The following is a 20714-nucleotide window of genomic DNA, read 5'->3' on the forward strand; positions in this document are numbered from 1 at the left end:
TACAATAATTTTGTTTACCATTTTTGTATGTTCCAAAACAATAGTCTTATTATCATAAATAACAATATTACTATAAAACTACCCTTATCTTTGTTTTTTATTATTATTATTACACAATTGCCATTACTTTTTACACTAATATACTCACAAAAGTAAAAAAGTTTTTTATCTGAATTTTTTATCCACTACTAATATAATATGAATATTTCTCAAATCTCGTACCAAACATAACCCACACTATAGTTTTGGGACGAAGGGATATTATTTATATGTGTGTTTGTGTGTGTTCTCTTTGCATTTGTTTTTATGTATTGGATTTGAATTCCGATTTTTCAAAATAATATCTTGTAATAAAAATAATAGTATATTATAATTAAAAACTTTTAAAGTTGAATACTCCCTCCGTCTCGTTGGAAGGGTGGCGTTTGCTTTTTGCATGTAGATTTTTTAATATTAGTATTATATTGGATTGTAGTAAAAAAATACAAAAATACCCCATTAGTATGGTGTAATATAAAAGTAATGACATTTGTGTAATATATTGTAAGTTGAAAGGGTATTTATTATGTAAAGTAGGTAGTACAATTACTAAATTAGGAAATGGTAACCTTTGTTTCAGGACAAACAAAAATAAAAAAATAGTAACTTCTCAATGGGACAGAGGAACTATTAAAAAATATAATGTATATATAAAAAAAAAAGATTTACAATTTAATCATGTCAAAAACTTATTTCAATTCAAATGTCACCTCCTTCCTATATCTATGTAGTGGATAGTCTAATAAAAATACTATAAAATGTATGAATAAAAATATCTCAACAAGTATTTATGTATTAAAATAAAAGAGGTGCATTCTAGTAATTTAAAATTTTATTATTTGTGAACATTATATTTATTAATTTTAAAAATATAATTTATATGTTTGATTTGAGTTCAAATTTTACTGTTCCTAATATAATATGCTTAAAAAATTGATTAAAATATAAATTAAATCAAAATATATATTTAAACTCAATTTTAAACTAAAACAAAACAAACCTATTAATTTGGAATAGAAAATAAAATTTCGGAGACAGAAAATGAATCGATAATGAAACTTGATTATTTTATTCCGTATAATAAAAACTTAATTGAAAATATAAAAATAAAAAAATAAAAAAAAAATACAACGATCGGTACAAAGAGGGGACAGTTTATTGTAAGTGAAAAAAAAAATAGATCAATAAAAAATAATAAATTAGATAAGAGAAATATTGTTGTATTTATTTAGTTATAATGTTTATTTATTTATTTTTAAAAATTTTAATAGATGTGACGTCACTCCATTTTATTAATTTTATTTTTCTCTGTTTTTCTACACTGTAAAGGACAATGATGAATTATTTATTTATGAATCTTAAATTCTTTGTCTTAACCTAAACTAAAGAAATTGATATTTATTTTCGTATTATCGACACAATTCTTTATACTTCACATAAAAATATATATATATATTTTCTTTATAATTCACAAAACTAACACAACCTTTAATTTCTCTATTCTCAATTTTATATGAGTTGTGGTTTTTATTTCAAAGGTAACCTTAATTTGAATTTGGATTTTAAAAAATTTTAATATTATATTTTTACTGAAAATAATATAATAATAATGTATTTTATTTGAAAAAACAAAAAAAAACAAAAAAAAAAAAGACCTAAAATGACAAGATAAATATATGAAACACTACAATATTAGGAAGACCAAATCCAAACGAACACAGTAAATTCTGGATAAATAGGCATAATGCCCTTTTTGGAAATAAATCCTATTTATATTAATTATAAATTAAAAATATTTATAAAGTTGAGTAGCAACAAGGAAGTTTTCGACTCCAACATCAAGACAATCTCTCACCGTTCAAAGTCGACACGTGTGGGGCCTACAGAAAGGGTTAAAATTTTCAACGGTGTAGATTAACTCGGTGCAGTGCTCCTTGTGTACACGATAACTACCATTTGTCTTCTTTATAGACGAGCTTCGTAGAGCTACGTCTGCAGTGTCAGAAGTTACAGTTGTTTACAATTAGTTCCATTTCGGCATAAAAAGAGCTTCACGGCAGGAGCGGTGTGGCGGTGCATTGTGCGAAAATGGTAGCGGCACCGGCATTGGGATTTCCGTTGCATCATTGCGGTCGGAGGAGATTGCTGGATTGCACCGCTTCGGTGAGTAGTGGCGATGGCGGCAAAGATATCGGCGGAGTTTTTCCGTCGTTTCTTCCGAAGGAAGTTCATAAAATCAGAGATCCTTCGGCTAGAAATTTGGCTCAGAGGATACAGAGGCTTCCTGTGCAGGTAGAAAAATTAAAATCTGTGCTGTTTCCTGTAGTTGTGGTTGCATGTGCTCGTCGCCGAATTGCATGATGTAATAATCTTCTTCGATTTTATCGAGTATTATGTGGTGTGGTTGCTGTTTTGTATCCTGTTTTGGTTGGTGAAATGAGTGCTTCACTAGGCTTCAATTTGGAAGAGGATTCTCGAATTTGAGTGAGAGAGGAATTTCCCCAATTTTTTGGCTTATTGGAGAAATATTCTGCTATTTGTTCTGCATCCAGCGCTTCGGAACTTTTCTGAATCATTAAATGTTTGATGTAGGGTTGGGGGTGGAACTCGAATTGCTACCTGTCTTGTAGAAACGTATGTTGAAATTTTGATTAACTTGTGGTGTTCTGTTGTGTTTAAGCAAAACTGTGTGTAGACTGTAGTGATTGTGTAGTATAAGTCAAGTTGATTCTCAATGAGGTTAAATATATCCATAGCCCTATTGGGATCAATGGCATGGTATGCAGTTGGTTCTAGAAGAAATAATGTAAAAAAAATGGGTATGTACTTGTGTTTTGGTATGTATTTGGTGATTTGAGCTGTTTCTGGATTTTGTTTTCTTAGAATTTAGGTGTTGAATTTGATGTTTTTGGATAGGAAATTCTACAGTAGAATGCATACTGCAAAAATTTTCTTGAAAACACAAGTGAACAAGGCATTGATCTTTGCCTTGTTAACTAGGATTTCCGAGTTTGAACTAATGTCTGCATTGAAATTAGTCGTAATTATAATGTTTCATCAACGAGGACAAACCGGAGATATTCTTGAATCGCATGTATTTGGTAAAGCAATCAGATGCACAGTGATAAGAACTGGTAGTGCAGGTTGGGTTTTCTGAGGGTTGCATAATGAGTAGCTGTGTGGCGCCGAGAGTTCACACTGATTCCGCGAATCCGGTGGTTCTTCTTCATTGCTTTGACAGGTTTGCAACATGTAATCCAACATTTATAGAGCTGTCTTACTTTCATCTCTCTGTAAATAACATTAGTTTATTTCTGTTGTCGCTGCTGCAATTGATGTATGGCTTATCATTTAGCTCTTGTTTAGAATGGCGAAGCGCATACCCACTGCTAGAGGATGCCGGCTTGGAAGTCTGGGCAATCGATGTTCTGGGATGGGGTTTCTCGGACTTAGGTTCATTATCTATCCTTAACTACACAAAGTTATATATTTATATGTTTATCATTTCTAACGGATCTCTGATTTTTGCACAAGAAAAACGGCCTCCATGTAACGTTGCTTCAAAGAGGTACCACCTCTATCAGGTAATTTACTAATATGAACTTTATGCGTGACTATCACAAATGCTCGTTAAATTAAACTGTTTGTTATACATATTTTTATTTTGGTATAAAATGTAGCTCTGGAAATCTCACATCAGAAGACCAATGACATTAGTCGGGCCAAGCCTTGGTGCGGCAGTTGCAATAGATTTTGCCGTCAATTTTCCTGAAGCCGTAAGATGTTCTTTTTATGCTTAATGCTGATATTCTCTTTTGCACATGCATCTTTATCCATTTTCCACTCTGCCCTTTCCATCGATAGTCCTTAGGCAAATTTCATTCTGAACATAAACAACAACGGACCATGAATATTCATAATTGATCACCAAAACATATTCGTTGTGTTCTTTTGTGGGTTTTACCATAGACAATTACTTTTCCTTTTGTATACTACAAATTTATTTTTTATTCAAAATATTACATCAAAATTTATTTATATCACGTCAAACAACTATTCATTCATAAATTCAACTTTATATACTATTCAAAATTTCTTATTTTGCTGTGGTTTCACAGAGCTGGAAATTGTGTCAAATCAATGCTATGCGACTCGTTTTTAGCTCGTTTATGCAATTTATTTTCTTCGACGCCTTGCAGGTGGACAAGCTGGTTTTAGTTAACCCTTGCGTTTACGGAAAAGGCACTGCCATTCTTACAAACTTGCCGAAAATAATGGCGTATGCAATGGTAATGCTCATAAATTATGTGATTCCATAATCGATTATATAATTAAATTGTTGTATCGACCAGGCCTCGCTGCTTAAAAGCATTCCCATTCGTTGGTACGCCAAGCTGCTCGTTTTCAACGGCATATCGTTATCGAGGATCGTCGATTACACCAATGTAAGATAATTGCCCAGTACTTATACCAATGTTCGATTTAGCGCATCGTTTAATATTGTAATGAATCATTCGTTAAGGTGGGGCGACTCCACTGCCTTCTACCGTGGTGGGAAGATGCTACGGTGAACTTCATGCTCAGCGGCGGATATGACGTTACCGAGCAAATTAAATTGGTAAGTCGCGATTTTTCAGACATCGCTTGTAAGAACAATTTGCAAAACCGATGATGCATGTTTTTGGATGCAGGTGAAGCAAAAGGCTCTCCTCATATGCAGTGAGAGGGACAACATAGTCAGCTACGAGGTTGCCGAGGTCAGTTCGATTCGACACTTTTCTTACAAGCGTTGTTTTTGTCCGGATATATTTTGATGTCTCTTTGTTTGGACATGAAAATGCAGAGACTACATCGGGAGCTGCCAAATGCCCGGATTCTAAAAGTTCCGGGCTGCGGCCATATGCCTCATGTCGAGAATCCTCGTGTGATTGCGAACTTTATCGCGGATTTTGTCCGGGGAGCCTATGGGATTTCTGGGGCGGTGGAGAATAAGGATGGCAAGGATGACAAGGTTTGTCACTCTTCTATTGATAATGTTCTTGTAGGAGAATAAATATGTGTTGGTTAGAATGTAATATGGGGGCAATATATATGGTGTTGTGATATATGTTGTTTTTAACCTATGTTATAGACTCGTCCCGTCGTTTAAATAAGTAATTGATAGTTTTTTGCCGTATAGATTTTTTAATATTAGGATAATATTTATATGCAATATAAATTTATAAAAAATAACAAAAATAATACTCCCTCTATCCCTCGATAATTTATCAATTTTTTCATTTTGTTAAAGTATTCATTTCAATTTTTTATAGTAATTGTACTATATTCTTAACGTTACAAATATCTTTTCAGTTTACAATATATTATACAAATGTCATTATTTTATCATCTTTTTACCTTTATTTATATTACATTTCAATATAATACTAATATTTCTAAAATTTTGTGTAAAAAACAAATGGATAGATAGATTGGGACGGAGGAAGTATGATATAAAAATGATAATATTTGTTTAATATATTGTATACGGTACGGATGGTAAAAATATTTTTAATGTTAGTTGATAGTATAATTGCTAAAAAAAACTCACTATTTACGTAAGATTTTATCATTTATTTTACTATTTTAATTTTTTTTTTCTAAAAAAATAAACATTCAATTTTTATTTATTTTATTACAATAAAATTTAATTTTACATTCAAAACAATATTTATACCACATCAAACAATTATTTCAATTAAAAATTTTACTATTTAAAATTCAAAATCAAAATTTCACGAGTAAACACCTAAATATTTTGTTGTCTAAAGATTAAATTAAAAAATGTTACATATTTTAATTTTATTTTTAATTTTTTAAATTTATATTTTATGTTTAATTAGATTACTTGGTTATTTTAATTTAATTTATAATTATTTTATTAATTTATTTTTTAATTTACTAATTATATTTTTCTATTTGTACGTCTACGATAATCTGAGTAGCTTGGGTGCTGAATTTTTTAATTTAGTACCATGCTAAACCTTATAATATATTATATATATTATATTAATTACATTATTTAATTATATAAATTAGAGTATTAGATTTTGCCATTTAGACTCGTGTTTTAAAATATATATATATATTTTCTTACAAATATTCTATTAAATATTATTTTTATAATTAAATTATTCTATCCGTCTCATGTAATACGGATGTATTACTGTAGACACGAGAATTTAGGTAAATATAATCAATAAGTAATTAAGAAGTGTATTAATAAAAATAATTATAGATTAAAATTAAGATAAGTAAATAATTTAATTAAAATTAAAACAATTATAAAATTTAAAATGCGATTAAAGTACATAATTATATTTCCAAAAATAGAAATGATAAGTTACGTGGAGGGACGAAAAAAAATAGAGACAAATTATGTGAGATGAAATGATTAATTTTCTTTTCAAACCAATCTTAAAAAACACCCCTTTAATATGTTGATTATCATCGTATCATATTTTGTTTACCATCAACAAAATAACTGCAACCATTAAGATTGCAAATGATAGGCTGGTTATATGTTTTATTTATATTATATTAATATAAATAATACTTTATCTATATTGTTCATACTTATCAAATTTTCTTTATTTATTATTTTATGTAGATTATAATATTTTATTTGTCTCATAATTACGTATTCGTTTGTTTTTTCACGTAATTTTAAAAATATTAGTATTATATTGATATAATAGTATTATGTGATATAAAAATAATGATATTTGTGTAATATATTGTAAGTTGCAAGGGTATTTGTAATGTTAGGTAAATAGTACCGTTACTAAAAAAATAAATTAATAATTTGTTACGAGACAAAGTAAAATGGAAAAAATAAATAATTTGTTAAATGACGGAGGGAGTATATATATTTTTTATATTTCAATAATTATTTTATTTAAATATAATAAAAAAATAATGTATTTGTTTGAAGATTTAAAATTTGAATTTATGTTTAAAATAATAAAAAATAATAATTTAAATAATAATTTGTCGTGATATTAATAAATATTATGGTATATATAATATATTAAATTAAATTAAATTTTTATTATAATATAAAACATAAACAAATAAAATTTAAATCAATATTTTTTAAATAAAAATTTAGGGTGTGTTCGTTTATAAGATTTTGCATTCCATTTTTTTTCCCCAAAAAATCAAATCAACACTTATTTTTCATTTTTTATATTATACTAAAAATCAAATTTACATTCAAAAGATTACATTAACACATATTTATATCACGTCGTACAACTATTCAAATTCAAAATTTTTAATATTCAAATCCCAATTCAAAATCTAAACTCCCAAACAAACACACCCTAAATATCAAATTCAGGCCAAAATCTTTGAATAAAAACACATGCCACTCTAGTTTTCTCCTATCCACAAATTTTATCTATATAATTTTAACTTTAAAAATGCTATTGTTTATTTTTACTTTAATCCTCAATTTTATTTTTTATTGCCAAAAGAATATTTTTCAAATAAGTATTTAATTTTACATACCATTTTTTATATTTACAATTAATATTATTTTTTAATTTTTTTTTAAAATTAATAATAAATAAAAGAATTAATATACAATATATATTATCAAAAAAATGTCTTATTGACAGTGAACATAAAAATTAAAATAATAATATTTAATTGAAAATTGATATAAAATAGAAAGTAAATGATTAAAATATGTTAGAGTAATAACTAATGATAGTTTGAAAAAATAAAAATAATTTTGTTATAAAATAAAAATCACAATTACTAAATAAAAAAATAGAACAATTATTTTGAAATTGACGAAAATAAAAAAAATAAAAAGAACTCTATTGAGATGGATAAAATATATATTTAAAAAGTACGTACCTCCAGGAGGTTTGTTTGTCCAAAAAACTTTTTAAATAGCGGTCTCATTGAAAAAGTGAAGTGCAAGTATATTTTTATTTATTAGTATTGTGTAATAAAAATGTAATAAACATGATATATTATAAGTTGAATTTTTTTTTTGTTATAGTGCAATTAGTGTGATATAAATAATATTAATACAATAATGTATTGAAAGTAAAATTAATTTTAATTGTAATTATAAAAAATATTTAATTAACTTTAAACGCGCGTCCGTACAATCCACGAGCCTCTCGTATAAAATCAGGGAATCTAAAAACCCCTCCCTCTGAAGTGTTGGTTACTAAAACCCTAGCCGCTGTTCCTCCGCCCTGCGCCGCCGCCCGGCCGTCCGCCGTAAATTCACTCCCAGTGCGCACTTCGAGAATGGATATTGACGAAGATGGTGGTGCGGGGGAAGAGGCAACGAGGCAAGTGCAAGTTCGATTCGTAACAAAGCTAAAACCGCCGTATAAAGTACCGCCAGCGGCAATCTTCATACCTGCGAGTTTAAGTCGCTTCGGCCTTTCAAAAACGGTCAACAATCTTCTCCAAGCCGGTATGTGTTGGTTCTATTTGTCCTCAGCGCCTATCATTATTTTGCATATATATTTCGCACTTAACATTGAATGTGAGGATATGATTTTTGTTTATATTAATAGCTAATGAGGATTGGGAATCCGAGGTTTTTGATTTTCTCATTGATGGGGAGTTGGTTCGGATGACGCTTGAAGAGTTTCTTCTTGCCAAAGGAATTTCCGCTGTAAGTATTTGCTTCAATTTGGAAGGCCGTGCTCGTGCTTTTGGCGTAACATGATTTTATACGTTTATACTTCTGAATTGTCATGAAGTTTGTTTCAATTGATTATCTAGTTTTGACACCGGAGTAAAGGGGATATAATATTATCTTGATTCTCTGTCGGTTGTCTTTTCTGAGCGGACATTTATGTTAGGATATGTGACATAATGTTTCGTTTATCTTCCATTGTAGGAAAAAGTACTTGAAATTGAATACATTAAAGCTGTTGCTCCAAGGAAGCAAGAGGAGCCTTCCTTGCATGATGATTGGGTTAGTGCAGTTGATGGGTCCAATGATGGGTATGTGATAATTGCAATTTTACGTTCTCTGTCTCAATAATCTGAGCTGATGTTTTGGCAAGGAGTTGAGTTTGTCTTAGCTGTGGAATTCATATTGTCAGAAAAGCTGAGTTTTTATATGTCTGACAGGTATATTGTGACTGGATGCTATGATGGCTATGGCAGGTAAGTGTGTAATATTGTATATTATACAGCTTTTGCATCCTATATGTAGACTTCAACGATGCTTAATTTTTTGTTCAATAATTTTAGGATATGGAAAGCTGGTAAACTCTGTACACACATTTTGGATGGCCATTCTGGCCCAGTCACTTCTGTTTGTGTTGCAAACCATAAAGGTAACTGCGGATTAATTTTACCAAGGATCTCAGGTGTGTTTAGTTGTAGGATTTGGAGTTGGGAATAGTAAAATAGTTGAATTGGACTGGGCGTTTGATTTGATATAAATAAGTGTTGGATGTGATTTAAACAGGTGTTCGGTGAAATGTTTTGAATGAAAAATTAACTTTTGATGTATTATATCGATTTTTTTGAGGGGGTAAAAGTGATGACTAGTGAGAAGCCTGGAGAGACATACAACCAAACAAACCGTTCTGATGGAAATTTCAACACATTATTTCCTTAGTTTCTTTATTATGTTTTATGATTGTAAGAGAGTAGAGTGGAGACTGTTGGATATGCATCATAAGATCTATTTTGTGTAATGCTGAAATCAATTTCCTTGTTAAGACCACAAAAAGCATAGACTGAAAGAGTGGATTATTTATGATCTGTTTACGTGTTTCCTTTTGCACTAATTTGGTAATTGGAAAGTAGCGGTCTTTGACCTGAGTAGTTTGAATATGAGAGCCAATAAGTCATCAGTTGTCACCATGGGTTTGTTAATTTACACATGAAGCTGAATCTATAAGTTTTAACTAAAAATCTTTCCACGCTATTGTGATGGACAACTATTTCATCATATGTTTGGATCTCTGCAGTCAAGTGGCTGTGCGAAAATCTGTTACTTGAAAACAATAAGTTTGTACTTAATCACTTGTTAAAGATGCAAGCATGGGTCCCTTTTTGATATGATTTGGAAAATGTGTATTCACACGTGTAGTTTCTGACATAATTTTTTTAAGCATACCCTTTAATGATTACTGATGAGGCTGTTTTCTAAATAGTTGAGAGTGATGTTGATGAAATTATTGCTACTGCTTCTAAAGATCGGACACTAAGGTTGTGGAAGGTACATACTGAAAGTTTCTTGTTTTGGAAGATGGTTATCACTATAAACATCTTATTAATATATATCTTTTCCTTGCTGAAAGTTTAACGCAGAAGAAACACTGGATCAGCCAATGAATATTCAAGCCTCTAAGATATTAAGTGGTCATACTGCTGCTGTTCAGTGCGTTGCAGCAGAGCCTTTTGGAAATATGGTACTTATTTTTGCTCCTTGTTCTCTTGTCACAACAAACAAATTTCTGATACTTTTCTATTTCTTGTTAGGTGTGCTCAGGTTCCTGGGATTCTTCTATCAGGTTGTGGAACATAAGTGGTTCTGACACTGGTGTTTCAGTGAAAAAGAGGAAAAAAGATGATGCTTCTGATGGTGGTGGTGAGGATAATCAGTCTGAGGTATAATAGCATAGTTTTATTTGAAATAGTATGTATCATTGTGGCAAAAATTTCCCTTGTTGCTAGTATTAGTGATCTCCAACTTCCTGATCATATTTGAAACTTTAATTAGATCCGTGTAGCTGTGGCTGTCTTTACTTAGAAGAGTTTGTACTTACATTATATATTTTAGTGCTAAGAAGTCCACTAATCATTTAATCTATTCTATGAAAAATCTTTTGTGGCTTGTCGGCATTTGGTTTAAGTTGTATACTAATTATAATATTTATTATTAGGTAGATTTAGATTTTAATAGTTTGAATGATAATTATGAGATTAATTTATAGTTTTTTCTTTTTTTAATTAAATGTGTTCTATTGCAATTTTACATTAGTTTTTAAATAGCGGTCATCCCATTTTCCGCTATCTTGCTATAGCATTTTAGGGGTTGAATATAGCTATCCTAGAACGTCTACTGTACTAGTACCAACTCTGAGTGAAGTTTTGATGTTGATTGAAAATGTGATTAGAATTTACCTTGATGTTTGAATCTGAATCTGAGAATCTGTTGTGATCCTAGTCTTCGACTACTTTACTCTCTTGTGGGGAAACACATTTTCAGAATCTTATGAAATATATGTTAAATGATCTCTAACAATCTCTATGCAGTTTGTCGCTGCCATGTCTGTTGGAAATGATAACTAAATTATGAGCATGAATAACTTTCATGCGTCATGTGTTCTCTTCCCTACCTGTTATATCAACATGACATTGTTTTCATATGGGTCTTCAGGAAGAAGCTGTATCGACATTTGTTGGTCATACACAGTGTGTTTCTTCCGTTATCTGGCCTGAGCATCAAACAATATATTCAGCCTCTTGGGATCATTCCATTAGAAGATGGGATGTTGAGACAGGCAAAGATAACACAAACATTGTCGTGAGATCTTTCTACTTTTCTTGCTCTCCCTGAAATATAGCGATTCGTGATTTTGATTACAAGGAAATTTACGACATATCCTTTTCTCATATAAATAATCTTGCTGGAAGTTTTCATATTTGTTATTTAGCATATACTTTAAGCTACATCACTTGATGCTTGAGTGTCATGGCAATAAATCCCTCAGTCGTGAAGAGTTACAATCAATCTTCCTAATGGATTGATCATGTATTCACACATCTTCACTTGTTTCATTTTCTTCATATATGCATATATATGTGTGTGTGTGTTTGTGTGTAGATATAGAGGTGAGTATATGTTTATGTGTGAGTTTGAATTCACATGGAAAGGTTTATGCAAAATAAAGATGTAAACTTGGATATTCTTAAAAAATAATTTGTGCCATTGCTAATATATTGGGAATTTTAGTATATACTGTAATTATCGATAAGGGATGATTGTAATTATATGATTGAATTTAATTTTGTTTCTATCATCATTTCCTCTTGTAATTTTCACAAGTACTGTAATTAAATATACTACTGCTGACCGTAGCTCCATTGTGTTCGTTTAGTTCTGTGGCAAGGCAATGAACTGTCTTGACATTGGAGGTGAAAGTTCTGCCCTAATTGCTGCCGGTGGGTCTGATCCAGTTCTTCGGATATGGGATCCTAGAAAGCCAGGTCCTCTCTCTCTCTCTCTCTCTCTCTCATACACAGTGTGTGTCTGTGTCCGCGCTCTTGTGGATGTGATGTGTAATTCATACACTTACCTCTTGATTCCATTCACTGATAATTTATCTGCTCTCTGTCAATTTCTTTGGCAGGAACTTCGTCTCCTATCTTCCAATTTTCTTCACATAAATCCTGGATATCTTCCTGTAAATGGCACCGGGAATCGTGGTTCCACTTGGTTACTTCATCATATGACGGAAAAGTGAGGCTATGGGATTTGAGAAGCGCGGTATGTAATTAACTCAAAGTTCATTTCGAGCTAGGAATACATTCTAGAAGTTCGTTTTTCTAAATCAATCGTCTTTTGCAGTTGCCACTGTTTGTACTCAACGCACATTCTGACAAGGTAACTCCTCCAGCAGACTCATCCTCTACTATTAGTTTTTAGTTTGCGCTATTCCTTTAATGATACAATCCTCTCGATTTAGGTGCTGTGTGCTGATTGGTGGAAGAACGATTGCGTCATCAGTGGCGGTGTTGACTCGAAACTCAACATTATTTCTGGGATTCCAATCAAGTGATCGACAGGTATGAATTGTTAAAAAGAAAGACATAAAGAACACTATATCCCATTTTTCATGATCGGGTCTGTCCAACATTTATATTGCATCATTACGTTCTGCCACCAGCCAGTCTATAAGCAATGTCACTTTTATCTGCTTGTTTCTGCCGATGTTAGGATCAGTCCAATTTTGATTCAACAACAAATGAAATGGTGCAGCAGAGAAACAAAAAAATCGGTCTATACATGAAGTAAGCTGTGGTTGAAATCGGTTAGCTGCCATTAGAATATTTATCCTCCCTCTTATCATTATAGTTTTAAAGCAAGATTCATATTTGATTTTAGAAAATATTTCATGTATTTTTAGCTTGGGAACTTTTTATACAGCCTTCTTTGTCGAATGTGTTGCTTTTGCATCTACCCATCTATCAATATATATATATATATATATATATACTGTGTATTGTTTTTCGTTTTAGATTTCTTGAACTTTTTTGCTAGTAAATTTCTTGAATGTATTGTATCTTTAGGAAATTTGATAAATTAAAAAGTACTGATAATTTTGATTACAGATTTTAAATATGATGTTGCGCCATTATATTTTAATGAAAAACAAATATATGTATATTATATAATTTGAGATTTGCAGGTGGTCGTCATTCCCGCACGTGATGTATAAATTAATTTGAATACGGTCTGTGATGGTTCGATGAATTACGTCATAATTTTTTAAGTCCATTGACATTCAAAATTGGATAATAAAAAGAAATAGAAATTCTAAGAATTATTATTATTTATTTTTAAATAAACAATTAAGTTGAATGATTGATTTAAAAGTACGTTGTTAAAATAATATCATTATTCGTTAAATAACAGCCTGAATTATTATTATTTGTTAAAAACTTGCAAGGGCTCATTAAACATTAGCTAGAGTTTAGGCCCTACTCGGCAAACCGTTAAAATATTGGGCTTGCAACGGGCCAATTGAATATTAGCACAAGTTGAGGCCCCATTCGGTAAAATAGCAAAAAATTGGAGATGCGGGGGATCGAACCCCGTGCCTCTCGCATGCAAAGCGAGCGCTCTACCATTTGAGCTACATCCCCATATATTATTTTAAATATATTTTTAATAGTTAGTATAAATCAATATTATTAATATTACATTTTCCATCACGCGCATAACAAAGCGCGTTACCCACCTTATTTTGGGTACTATATAGTCAAAACTCTCTATCGTATCTCTCAACCGTTCATCTCACTAAATATCTCATCCGACGGTCAGGATTTGGCGCTCACCTTCAATATCAGCTTACGACGACGTCTCTTGCTTCCGGAACCCCGAGCCTCATTCCTAACCTAAGGTTCGGGTGCCGGAGCCTAGTTTTAGAAGTACAATTATTATTATTAACACGAGTTTTAATTAATAATTTCTTTTAATTTATTATTGCCTTTACTCTCTGCGGACCTGTCCGAAAAAGAATACTCCGAATCCTTCTCAGCATTTTTAGAGAGAGAGAGAGAAGCAGTAACAGTGAATGAGACCTATACATACATATATATAGATACATATTACATTGCATTCACTTGCGTGTGTATAGGCGGCGAGAGAAGGGTGAAGAATTTTTTGGTTTCGAGTTCAAGCTCCAGTTAATTTTGCAGTACTGTTTGATCCCCATTTTCCTGAATTTCTTTCTCGCAGCGAGTAAGCTCCAAGGAATGTTCAAACACGCGCTCTTGCTTGTATGCACTTAATTTTTTGTCTCAATTATTCAATTCAGATCGCGCGCACAACACTTGAAGCTGTAGCAATAATTGCTGCTTTCCTTGTTCGTGAATGGATTTTTGCCTTCTTTTTAATTTTTTGTCTGATTGAGTATTTAATGTTGCCCTGTATATGTAATTGGACCTGTGCTTGTCTGTGGTTTGCTCTTAATTTGGCTGAGAATAGGTTTAAGGTTGAATTGGATTCAGGATTTTGAGGATTTTGTGGGGATTTTTGTGGCATGCAAGACAGTTCTAGGGTTTGTTAATAAGTGGGTTCAGAAAGGGGGTAAAAAAAAAGGATTGTAATTAAATTGCCTTGTTACAATGGTAAATCCTTGTTTTAGTTTTCTGTGATGCTTTTTGTTTAGTAGCCTTAATTTTGTGTTTGGATTCTGGAAAGCTAGTTTTTGATTAGATGATTTGTTACCAAGTTTCAGTGACAAGAGATGTTTGTTCTTCATCTGTAGTTTGGTAGATGTTCATATCCTAGTGTTTATACTGTCTCTGGTTATTGTTAAGTCTCTTGGAAGGATATCAGAATTCTCCCAAATTCTGTAAATTTTCGTATATTTAGACAAAAGTTGTAAAGCTTGGTAAATTCATGCCCCTAACCTGAAATGCATACATTAGAACAGATGATTATTCTTTGTCTCACTTGGCTGTTTGGTTTGACCTATTTTTACTGTAAATAAAGTCTACTTAGCTGTTATAAAGTAGTGTCTGTATTTTGGTTTACTCATAATGTGGATTCTCTTATAAATTTTGTCACTTCTTAATTTTATCGATGCATGTTCTACAGGGAGGCTTGCCTTCTTTGGATTGAGAGCTGATGTTTTGTTAAGGAAGTAAGACGTTAAACAATTTTATATTGGCTGCTGACTGAGGAAGAATTAAATGCGGTTGGATGACATCGAGGTTAAGTCCATTATATGATGAATTTTACGTGCGTTGTTGTTGAGTGTTAGTAGCTTTTTTTACATGCTCTTTTTACACTATTTTCTTTAGGCACAATTGCTTGCAGTACACAGAAGTCAACCTAAGCAATCTAAGTTTCTTGATGTACAAATGTTGCAGCGCCAAGTCATGTTTAGACAGCTGCAGGACCTGCAGCGGAGGCAGCAGCAACTCCAGGAGTTGGGTGATACTCAAAACCCGAATTTCATAAATCAACTGTCATCAAAGCATGCTTCCATTGGCCAGTTTCCACATACACTTAACGGTGGGACTCCCTTACAAGATTCCACCCAAATGTCCCTATTTGGCAATATGGAAACAATGCCGGGCGGATTAGTTCTCACCCAAAATCGTAATCCTGATGCAGTTGGTCCTGTTGACCTGTTGCCGCACCAATTTGACATATCCTCATATGGGAATTCTCATCTTCAAGGACCTTCTAACCTTTCTGTCAATATGCAGACCAAGAACAGTAACAGTTTAGGTGTGGGAACACTGCAGCCATCACCGTATGGCAGCTCATTCATGAATCAGCAGTTCAGCTTCCCTTCTGATCGGATTCGTATGCCGGATGGCCAAGTTTCAGTTGAAGGTTGTAATAGAGAAAGTTTGTCTGGAAACTACTCCGAGCAAGGGATAGTTCCAATGCAAGGAAATGCATCACTTCTTGAATCTGAAGGTGGGCATCAAGATGCTGACTGGGGTGGATTTTCTCCTGGGAAATCATCCAATCTTGGCACTGCTTCTCTGGATCCATTGGAACAGAAAATATTATACGGTACCGATGACAGTATATGGGAATCATCATCAAACAGAAGCAGCAAAATTAGTACAGGAGGCTTTCAGACTACAGTCGACCATGCTTCTCAGGTAGATTCCTTGCCTTCGATACAAAGTGGTAGCTGGAGTGCTCTAATGCTGTCTGCTGTCGAAGAAACATCTAGCAGTGAAACAGGGGTGCAGGAGGAGTGGAGCAGATTGAGTTTCAAGAACCCCGGATCATTAAATGGGATTCAGCTTCCAAACTACAACGAACCCAAAATGCTGCAAAATAATTGGGTCGATAGAAATTCACAGAACACCCCTCCTCCAAGCTCAGGAACTTCTAGACATTTGTTTCAGAATTTGAATGCAAACCACAGTTTCCCCAATTTCCAGGAATCAGGCCAGCAGTATGGATCTTCCCATGCCACCATGGATCACTTTCCTGGAAATAGTGGCCAGTTTATCGACTACAGCTCTCAACAAACCATTTCCACTCAGGGGACACAAGTGAATCAACCGCCTCTGTTGTCTTCGATGTCACCAGATTCTGGCTTCAGATTGCAGGCGGCAGATCCTCAAGCTTCCCAAGCATATTCATTTTTCCCAACATTGGTGGGTAAAACAACTCATTTTATATTTTCGTTGCTTGCTTCAGATAAATGGCTACTTTACATTTATCTTTGTGAATAAAAAAATTTCAAATTTTTCAGGGGAGCTCAAGTGCAACATTTGTATGTGGAAGCAGTGATTCTGAAAATCAACACCCTGCTCTGCCGGCCCCACAGTCCATAGGTTTTGAATTTCCACCATGTAGTGCTTCTGCAACCCTACAGCATTCTGGTGGTCAAGAATTCCCTCCTTTGGAGAAGAGTCTGGTCAATCAACCCTCTTTTAAGTCAGATATGTTGCAACGAACGGTGCAGCCTACCCCCTGGCCAGATATTGCTGCTCAACAGCATGCATCTGCCCGCAAACCGAACAAGTTCTCCAATATGTTTGGATTCCCTAATCCAGCATCAAGTAGTCATGAGGCAACTGAGCATCCCAATAAAAAATCTTTCCAACAAGAACAAGAATCAGGTCCGAGTTTAAGGAAACTAGAGGGTTCTGATCAGCAAATTAACTCATCAGAGATAAATAGCTCGATATCCCATGGAAGTGAAAACACACAAGAATATGAGAAAAATCGCAGCGCAGAAGCCAGTGCTATTGGATATGATCCATTGACGAATCAGCAGCTTTCTGACCAACTAGGGGGAGGTAACAATGATGTTCCTCCTGGAGATATTGGAGCCTACGGTAATTCTTTGAGCCAAAGTTACTCTCTTTTGCACCAAGTGCATTCTTCAAGAAACGAAACTGATGGTGGCAAGAGTTGCCTGAGTAAATACAACCTTGTGAATCATCAAAGGCCAAATGTGAATGCAATGGAGCTGTTACTGAGCGGACAGAAGTCTGGAGTCAAAGATGCTGCAAAAAATGATCCACATGTTGTACCACAGCTTGGCTCGATTTTTTCTGGGAGCTTTCCGCAAGAGACTCAACTAAATGAATTGAGTAGAGGTTCGCTGACAGCCATTCATCAGAAGCAAGCAGAGACCTTTGGAAGCAATGAAGCAGCCTCATATCCATCACATAACAGTCTGCACAAGGCTCCATCATGGATTACGAATTACAGAACCTTGAAGGATGGGAATCTGCTACCTACGTGTGAACCGACACCTGTAATTTGTACAGAACACCAATTTTCAAACTTACAGCAAAATAATTTGACTATGCAAGTTAATTTAGCCCAAGGGAACGAAAGAGGGGGTTATTATCCATCAACAGCTGCAGTCTCCATCTTATGCAAGAAAGAAGACAGCCCTTCTGTTGTGGCTTCAGATGTGATGACTTCTCAAAAGTTGCCAGTCTCATTACCCAAGAAACGAAAACTTGCTGAATTTTCCATGGTAGCGTGGCGTAAAGAAATGATTCAAGAACCATCGGAGCTGTATGATGTCAGGTGGGTGCGTGCGGGTACATTTTCTTGGATTAATCTATTGCCTTCCTTACTTCAAATGCTGCAGTTATGTCGGTTCTTTTAAGCAATATTTCACATCACAAAAAGCAGATAGCTATGGCTAATGTTTAATTTTTTCTTCAAAGTAATTAAGAAATTTATTAGATTTACTTATATTTGGCAGCACTGTGGAATTATTATGGGCACAAGCTTTGAATAGGAGACCGATGGAGGTAATACTGGTTGTCAACAACGTTATCTTTTGTTTATGCAAATTGAAATTTGAGTGAAATTCCATCTTCCTTCATCTTTTGAATAGGTAAAAGATGAGGCTGATGTTGTCGAAGAATATACTCCGCCTATTCGTGCCAAAAGAAGGCTTATTTGCAATACCCAGCTCATGCAGCTGGTGTTTGGACCTATGCCTGCTTTCATACTACAATCTGATGCCACTTCGAGTCCCGATATTGTGCCGTGTTTTGCTGCTAGATTAACGTTAGGAAATGCTTGGAACCTGACCAGCCAACTTTCAAAGAAGAGCAACGATACGTAAGATCTTGTGCCTGCTAAAGTGTGATCCTTTTCTCATTCTAATTGCAACTACGCCTTGTTTTTCATTTTGAGTATATCGTGTATTATTCAGATCGCCTGATAAGCCAAACAACTCCAAGAGAAGAAAAGACCAGCAGTTTTTGGAAATTGTCGAAGGCTTTATCAGTCAACAACTGAAGCTCAAAAGTGACCTATTCAGGTATAAATCGAAGTTCTCACTAAAGCAGTTAACATATTATAAATTTACTCATCTTGATATTTTGACGACGCAGAACCCCAAAAGTACCATGCTATGCTGCTCTGAAAGTGGAGGCTCAGGAATTGGAGAAATTTTCTATAATTAACCGATTTGCCAAAATCCATATCAAGGCTACCCAACCCACCCCCTCCCCCACCTCAGTAGACCCTGCAGCAGCAGCAGCAACCCATCCTGCCCCCAAATCCAACATTCAGAGATATGTGGTAGCCGTCCCGATGCCTAGCACAGTACCTGAAGGGGTAGATTGCCTTTCCTTGTAGCCATGAATGTGGATAGTCTCCATTAAAATACACTGCAATACAGGTCAGTTCATCTCCAAGTAAGTGTTGATCAAGTTTAGATTTTGGAGCAATAATAAATACCCCCCAACCCCCCCCCCCCCCCCCCCCCTCTCTCTATATATATATATACATATATATATATATGACTATATGTGTATGTCTCTCTTTGTGTGTTTTGTCCTGCTGGTCTCTGTATTAGTGTAGGGAGGCTTCTTTAGTAGATCTAAGCCCTTAATTCTATGGATTTGGTAGCAATTTGTATGGGATGCATATTAGTGCATAAATCTATTTTGTTGCTAACTTTAAGAAATCTGCACAAAAATTAGGGCTCACTTTTGACTTTAATGTAGTGTGTATAAAGACAAAAAATAATCTGTTTTTGAGGATTCCTATTTTATCTGGTGGGTTAGTTACAACTTTGTTGTCTCTAAATTATCCATTTGGCTGTCTGGGATCTGGTTCCGCCACGTCATCATTCTGATTTTTTTCCATAAATAGCATGTCCAGTCAGTATCTGAAGATCCTATCATGTGTGAGGGCAAAAGGGTTTTTGAAAAAGATTTGAACTTTTGGCTTTGATGCATATATTTGTATATAATTATATATATATATATATATTGTGTGCGCCTGCTTTTTGTGGTGTTATATTGGTTGATGATTTGGAATGGGCAGAATAAAAGTAAGAAAACAACAAATATTTGGGTCAATTTAATAGCCAATAATAATTAATAATAATATTAAGTGTGTGTGTGGGCACAAAGGAAGACAATGATGTGCTGTTGCATATTTTATATGTATATATATATTTATATTTATAGTGTTTAATTTTATATTATTGGAAACAAGAGAATGGAATGTTTTGTGATTTTGGAACCTGTCTCCTTTTGTGTCATTTTCTGTTATTTTATTTATTGTTATGTGCTTCTTGCTCTTTTTAGGTGGGCTAGCATTTAGCATGAAAATATAACACACGAATATTTGTGTCTGTATTTAAATTTGGTTTGATTTGAGTTGCAAATTTATTAAATAATTGCACTATACATTGTCTTTTAGATACCAAAATGCAATGAATGAAGTTTGTTACGTGTTTTTCCAATCTTGATTAGGCCTAAATAAGATGATGCCACGTGTCCCCTAAAAACTTTTCTATTTTGTTGAATTCCTTCAAAACTATCATGCAATTTTGGTAGCTTATGTTGAATCTATCTTAAAATGAAATTTCCATTCAAATATTACATATATTGAATAATTTTATTTTATTTATTTAATTTTCAAATGCACTTAATTTCAAAACCCC

The 20714-nt window shown here is 33.4% G+C and overlaps 3 protein-coding genes and 1 non-coding gene across 9 annotated transcripts; 3 read left to right on the forward strand and 1 right to left on the reverse strand.

The window, feature by feature from the left end:
* The first annotated feature begins 2041 nt into the window (after nt 1–2041).
* On the forward strand, nt 2042–5229 carry LOC127242214 (uncharacterized). Its single transcript, XM_051261672.1, has 10 exons — nt 2042–2331; nt 3183–3280; nt 3395–3492; nt 3574–3623; nt 3720–3815; nt 4239–4328; nt 4392–4484; nt 4562–4657; nt 4731–4796; nt 4883–5229. The coding sequence occupies exons 1-10, from the start codon at nt 2128–2130 to the stop codon at nt 5090–5092; spliced, it is 1101 nt and encodes a 366-aa protein (XP_051117629.1). The 5' UTR covers nt 2042–2127; the 3' UTR covers nt 5093–5229.
* Nucleotides 5230–8235: 3006 nt separating this feature from the next.
* LOC127242208 (ribosome biogenesis protein WDR12 homolog) lies at nt 8236–13409 on the forward strand. Of its 3 annotated transcripts, none has more exons than XM_051261665.1 (14): nt 8236–8521; nt 8625–8725; nt 8954–9060; nt 9190–9225; nt 9313–9398; nt 10227–10291; nt 10374–10484; nt 10555–10683; nt 11456–11602; nt 12177–12285; nt 12429–12565; nt 12647–12682; nt 12765–12864; nt 13016–13409. In XM_051261665.1, the coding sequence occupies exons 1-13, from the start codon at nt 8350–8352 to the stop codon at nt 12855–12857; spliced, it is 1329 nt and encodes a 442-aa protein (XP_051117622.1). In that variant the 5' UTR covers nt 8236–8349; the 3' UTR covers nt 12858–12864; nt 13016–13409. The 3 variants fall into 3 exon arrangements, with proteins under 3 accessions (XP_051117622.1, XP_051117620.1, XP_051117621.1); XM_051261663.1 differs by having other exon boundaries at nt 8242–8521; nt 13022–13409; XM_051261664.1 differs by having other exon boundaries at nt 8242–8521; nt 11456–11599.
* A 462-nt stretch (nt 13410–13871) lies between these two features.
* TRNAA-UGC (transfer RNA alanine (anticodon UGC)) lies at nt 13872–13944 on the reverse strand. The gene has a single exon. It is a non-coding gene; the product is annotated as a tRNA-Ala (tRNA).
* A 353-nt stretch (nt 13945–14297) lies between these two features.
* On the forward strand, nt 14298–20477 carry LOC127242153 (uncharacterized). 4 transcript variants are annotated; one of them, XM_051261575.1, is made up of 8 exons: nt 14298–14542; nt 15404–15519; nt 15679–16935; nt 17034–18328; nt 18510–18558; nt 18645–18874; nt 18969–19076; nt 19150–20477. In XM_051261575.1, exons 2-8 carry the CDS (start codon nt 15499–15501, stop codon nt 19394–19396), a joined length of 3207 nt encoding a protein of 1068 aa, XP_051117532.1. In that variant the 5' UTR covers nt 14298–14542; nt 15404–15498; the 3' UTR covers nt 19397–20477. The 4 variants fall into 4 exon arrangements, with proteins under 4 accessions (XP_051117532.1, XP_051117529.1, XP_051117531.1 ...); XM_051261572.1 differs by having other exon boundaries at nt 14298–14580; nt 15610–16935; nt 19150–20476; XM_051261574.1 differs by having other exon boundaries at nt 14298–14580; nt 19150–20476.
* Nucleotides 20478–20714: the final 237 nt, after the last annotated feature.

The sequence above is a fragment of the Andrographis paniculata genome, unplaced genomic scaffold, assembly GCF_009805555.1.
Source record: "Andrographis paniculata isolate CXL003 unplaced genomic scaffold, ASM980555v1 Contig86END, whole genome shotgun sequence".
NCBI classification, from domain to species: Eukaryota; Viridiplantae; Streptophyta; class Magnoliopsida; order Lamiales; family Acanthaceae; genus Andrographis; species Andrographis paniculata.

Excerpts from the sequence above, each read along its gene's own strand:
- LOC127242214 (XM_051261672.1), top strand. The coding sequence starts at position 2,128 with ATGGTAGCGGCACCGGCATTGGGATTTCCGTTGCATCATTGCGGTCGG. Across the intron at positions 3,816-4,238 it reads CCGTCAATTTTCCTGAAGCC|GTGGACAAGCTGGTTTTAGT; the intron begins GTAAGATGTTCT and ends GACGCCTTGCAG. Across the intron at positions 4,797-4,882 it reads TCAGCTACGAGGTTGCCGAG|AGACTACATCGGGAGCTGCC; the intron begins GTCAGTTCGATT and ends ATGAAAATGCAG.
- LOC127242208 (XM_051261665.1), top strand. The coding sequence starts at position 8,350 with ATGGATATTGACGAAGATGGTGGTGCGGGGGAAGAGGCAACGAGGCAA. Across the intron at positions 9,399-10,226 it reads TTGTGTTGCAAACCATAAAG|TTGAGAGTGATGTTGATGAA; the intron begins GTAACTGCGGAT and ends TTTTCTAAATAG. Across the intron at positions 10,684-11,455 it reads GTGAGGATAATCAGTCTGAG|GAAGAAGCTGTATCGACATT; the intron begins GTATAATAGCAT and ends ATGGGTCTTCAG.
- LOC127242153 (XM_051261572.1), top strand. The coding sequence starts at position 15,499 with ATGCGGTTGGATGACATCGAG. Across the intron at positions 15,520-15,609 it reads TGCGGTTGGATGACATCGAG|GCACAATTGCTTGCAGTACA; the intron begins GTTAAGTCCATT and ends TATTTTCTTTAG. Across the intron at positions 18,329-18,509 it reads TCGGAGCTGTATGATGTCAG|CACTGTGGAATTATTATGGG; the intron begins GTGGGTGCGTGC and ends TATATTTGGCAG.